General features: G+C 38.9%; 1 protein-coding gene across 1 annotated transcript in view; it reads left to right on the top strand.

Annotated features, from left to right (window-relative positions):
- LOC116702590 (mucin-2) overlaps positions 1-4,730 on the top strand; it is a gene marked incomplete at its 3' end in the record, with an annotated part of 112,684 nt that extends 107,954 nt beyond the window's left edge. The window contains 3 exon segments of the mRNA XM_032536899.1: positions 1,912-1,962; positions 2,896-2,952; positions 3,624-4,730. Of these exon segments, the coding sequence (XP_032392790.1) occupies positions 1,912-1,962; positions 2,896-2,952; positions 3,624-3,692 (177 nt within the window).

The raw sequence follows: 4,730 nt of genomic DNA, 5'->3' as shown, positions 1-4,730 counted from the left end.
GTTCGACAAGTATGACCTAAACCACTCCAAAGCAGTGCCCCTAATCTCCACATTGCCAGACCTTCCTCCACAAAGCTGCGATCTGACTAGTTCACACAGCATTCCGGGATAAACGGTCTGGGAGGTCATCAGTTCAAAGTCTGTGTGGGGAAAGTTAAAGAGCAGTGGTTGTCCCAAAGTACAAATTTTAAGTTTAAAGTTCTCACATCGTATACTACAAGCTCTCAACTTTTGCACCACATTTACCTTCAAACACCTGGATCATCAGAGCAAATCATTTCCAAGTCATGTGTAAGAGGTAATAAGAATTGTTACTTGAAGCTGGTTAAAAAAAACATCTGTCCACAAATGAGGTAGCTATTCCAGAACTGTAGAGTTGTGAATATAGGTAAGGTGTGAATCTCCTCTGGAGCCAACATGAGCTCTGAACTAAAGGTCTCACTGGTCAAAGTGAAATGCTGACAAAAGCCAGACAGACTTCATTTTAATGAGGATACACTGACAATTGATTGGGTAAAATACTTTCAGCACAGTAAAGAAGAACAGCAAGGAATTAGCCAGTGGACAAAAAGAGAATATTAAGACAGAATGACACTAAAACATCTAACCCTTATGTTGTCCTATTGTCAAAGTTTCTACATCAGAACATTTGGGTTTCTTTCAACCAAAGTGCCCATAGGTATTACTATCATTGACTTTTGGGTGTTTTATTCAAATTGTATAGGATTATTCGGACTAAACCCTGAGAGTCTGATTATCCATCCATAACTATTAGTCAACATAATTTGAACTTTCTGCTTTTCTTTAACTCAAAAATTAGACATCATTTCATATAGGCTAAAAGAGGTTATCATACTGTAAATTCCAAAATTAGTGTAAAAATAGTGGTGGTATTGGAAAACAGTGTTGAAAATGTCGGAAAATGCTATGAACTGTAAAAAAAAGAAGACAAAAAACCTTTAAAAGAAACATGTGACAAAAACATCAAAACTGTTAATGTTCAATTTTGACATGGTAGGACAAATGCATTTTCCTCTAACTGGGAAAACTCAGGTGTTCCAGGTTACCCTAACGAGCCCCTGCAGAGTCAGCAGAGACGCCTTTTTAAGTTCAATTAAATTTTATTCATAGTAATAAATCATAACAGTTATCTTGAGACAGTTTTACAGATAGAGTAGATCTAGACCACATTCTATAATTTATAAAGTCCCGACAATTCTAGTGATTCCCCCCTTTTAGGAAGAAACCTCGGTCAGACCCAGGCTCTTGGTAGGCGGTGTCCAACAATGCCGGTTGGGGATGTGATTCACAGTGGAAAGACCAATCACAACAAAGAAAATGGAACAGTGACTAAAAAATGGTAGTAGTAGTAGTTCATGTAATAGCAGGGCGTTACAGTATGTAGCAGGGCACAGCAGGGCATAGCTGGACGTAGTAGGACACAGCATAGTTCATCAGGACGCAGCAGGGCATAGCTGGACTCAGTAGGACAAAGCATGGTTCAGCAGGACGCAGCAGGATACAGCAGGGCATAGCTGGACATAGCAGGACACTGCATGGTTCAGCAGGACGCAGCATGGCACCGCAGAACGTAGCAGGGTGTAGTGCAGCAGGACCATAAATGAATGAATCTGACAACTATGAAGAAAAGTAGGTGGGCCGGGCTAGGCGGACGCTGCAACTCCTCACTCCCTAACTATAAGCTTTATCAAAGAGGAGGGTTTTTAGAGTATTCTTACATGTGGTGATTGTGTCTGCCCCCCGGACCCAGACTGGGAACTGGTTCCACAGAAGAGGAGCCTGATAGCTGAAGGCTCTGGCTCCCATTCACACAGGTGAATCACATTAACACTGCAGGGCTTGTCACAATAATGCAGCATTAAACAAAAAAGTTTAATTTCTTTTTTCCAGAATTCAACCTATGAGTCGAAGGAAAACTTGCCAGGAGACGAGGAGTTTAAGGTAGCATTGCAGATATTTTTCAGTTATGATAAAAAATGCTGTGTGTTAGCTTTTCTAACCAGAAGCACATGCTTTGTTTTTTCCACAGCTTCTTACTAGGCCCTTAAGTAATGTTGTTAAATACTAGACTTACTTTTGGTCAACTATGCTATTTCATGCATGCTATTCTGATGATTTATGAATCAGCATTTGAATGTTTTGATCCTGAAACTGTAGGGAGATTGATCTAGAGAGGGAACTGTCTGGGGCTGTTGTTTAAACACCTTTGAGACTGGGCCAGGCGAAAAACATAATCACAAACTCACATTACCAGCCATAATCAGTAAGAGACAGTAAAGGGAGTCTACATTTCATATTGTAATCTAAACACCTCATCAATTTAGTTATGTTTTTTTTGTAAACTTTGCTTTTGCTAGCACTCAACAGCTACATATCCCATGGTGATGATCAAATGGATTTCAAGTTTCTGCAAGCTAATTTTCACATTGTAATGAAGTGAATTAAATTGAAACCATGGCGTCCTGAAAGGGGGTAAATTACGGCAAACATTGTGGTGGTAAAAATGGACAACAATAGGGTAAGGGATACACGATACACTCAACTCCCTAACTGGAAACAAATCTCTTCAAATAAATAAACTAAGGAAGTGAAGTCAAACGAGGGAAATCAAAAGCAAATTCGGAGGCCAAGGCCTTTTTTATTTCATTGTTTTTTTTTTATCCTAACTGCTTGTTATTTTTAAACAATAATATCGCCGTAGTCAGCAACGCATAAATTGCAGTTCATTTTTCCATTTTATCATTTTGCATCTGTATTGATCCGCACCTTACTCATCTATATATATATATATCTTATTGTCAATGCTTTTAACTTGTGTTTTGTAAAAAAACCTTTATAAGACTAATAATAATAATGCATGTTCATCACTTTCAGAGACACGGATCACTGGAATCTGTAAAGGTGGAGACCAAATGTTTAATGACAGTAAATGTGAGTATTATGGTATAATATCTGAAGTTCTGTAGAAGTTATTTCCCAACAGTCAATCTGGAAGATATTTAAGCCTAATATCTAAGAACCTTGGAGTGAGATTTGGTGGGGCCAACCCACATTTTCCCAAACTGTCGTTTTGTGCTGTTCCTTTTTTTGTTTCGTGTTTGTTTTAAAGGTATACTTTAACACAAATGATACCCAACCCCAGGTAATGGCGAGGACTATTCTCAGACAACGGTTACCGACAACAACAAAAAAGATATAATCAAACTGTATTCCTATTAAGGGGCAATTCCCTTTTACAATGAAAAGTCCCTTCTGAGTCTGCTACAAATTTTGGCTTTGATCATGGAATTTTGAGCTAATAAATCAAGTGTGAAATAGGGTGATTTTCTCACAGACTTCTGTAGAAACCGACATCCTTTTGCAATCAGTGGAATGAAATAGAATGCCGGTTTAAGGCACTTTTCCATTGACTTTAATTTCAGACCCGGAACTCCGTTCATTATTTTTACATTCTACGGCTGCTGCACAGCACTGTGGCAATGCTAGGATGCTGATGTTAGCGTTTAGCTCAAAACACAAGTTCAGCCTCACAGAACTGCTAACATGTCTGTAGATTGTTTTCTCTTACTGTATATCTCTCTCTGTTTCTCTTTGTCCCACAGCCCCCTGAGTGTCACTCCGTCCTCAAACATTCAGCTTCTGCTGCCGCTGAAGAGGAATCGCAGCTTTAAGGGCCCTGCCCACAACATTTCCTCTGTACATTTTTAATGCAGTGCATCTATGAAATGTAACAGTGCAGCTGGACCATTAGCTCTATCAGCCCTATTAGACAGTGTGTTTTTGTTGTGCTTTAGTTGGATAGACAGGTCACTAGATTGGCGTCACAACTACAGCAAAGTTGGCAGCGCTCTCACAGCAGTGTACGGATGTTTGTTGACAGCAACACCAGCCGGGGAACCTAATACTTTGATGCTTGAAAAAAAATATATGGGCATTTCAAACTAGAACAGCCAAAACCTGACTAGCCCATTGGAGTTTGTTTTTTCCTAGCACATTTACAAAAGTGGGTTAGAAATGTTGCCAGGTTTAGTTTTGCAGCAGATGAAGTTCTCTTGGCATCAGATCACACAGCACTGGAATATTTTGGTAGGTCAGTATTTTTTGTTAAAGTTGAAATGCTAGCCATGTTCTAAAGAAATAATATTTTAATTACATCTTTGGTTAAGCTGCCCAGAGTTTTGGAATACTTATGAGCCTTAGTGAGTTAGCTAAAATGTAATGTGAAAACCAAACAAATCCAAACAAAGGTATCTTGACCACATTTTTCATAAGCTTTGAAAACATACTGTAGTTGATGTGAATAGACATTTAAAACATAGTTATTTGACAAGTTCTGCCTCAGACAAGCCTCATAAATATGATGTGTTTAAATAATGTATAAAGCTAATTAATATTCACTCACATGATATGTTCAGAAGATTGTGTTGTCCGGTGACTTTCCTGCGCAGAAACTCGAGTGAAGATAATTGTCTGCTAGGGGAGACAGAAACTACGCACTATAGCTTTATTGTACTTGTACATACATATTAGTGTTGAATAATTTTGTACAGACTGAAGTATCTGAAAGTGGAGGAGGCATTGCTGCCCTTGAATCAGCAAAGATCTGGTTGGTTTAGATGAATCTCAGTGGCTGGAGCCTCTCGGTTAAATTCTGCTGTATACAGGCCTGCATAAAATGTAAGGATGAGCGAGTACAGCATTATCTGTAT

This window comes from Etheostoma spectabile, chromosome 15, assembly GCF_008692095.1.
Source record: "Etheostoma spectabile isolate EspeVRDwgs_2016 chromosome 15, UIUC_Espe_1.0, whole genome shotgun sequence".
Taxonomy (NCBI): domain Eukaryota; kingdom Metazoa; phylum Chordata; class Actinopteri; order Perciformes; family Percidae; genus Etheostoma; species Etheostoma spectabile.
This window is presented reverse-complemented; position numbering and strand designations above follow the sequence as displayed.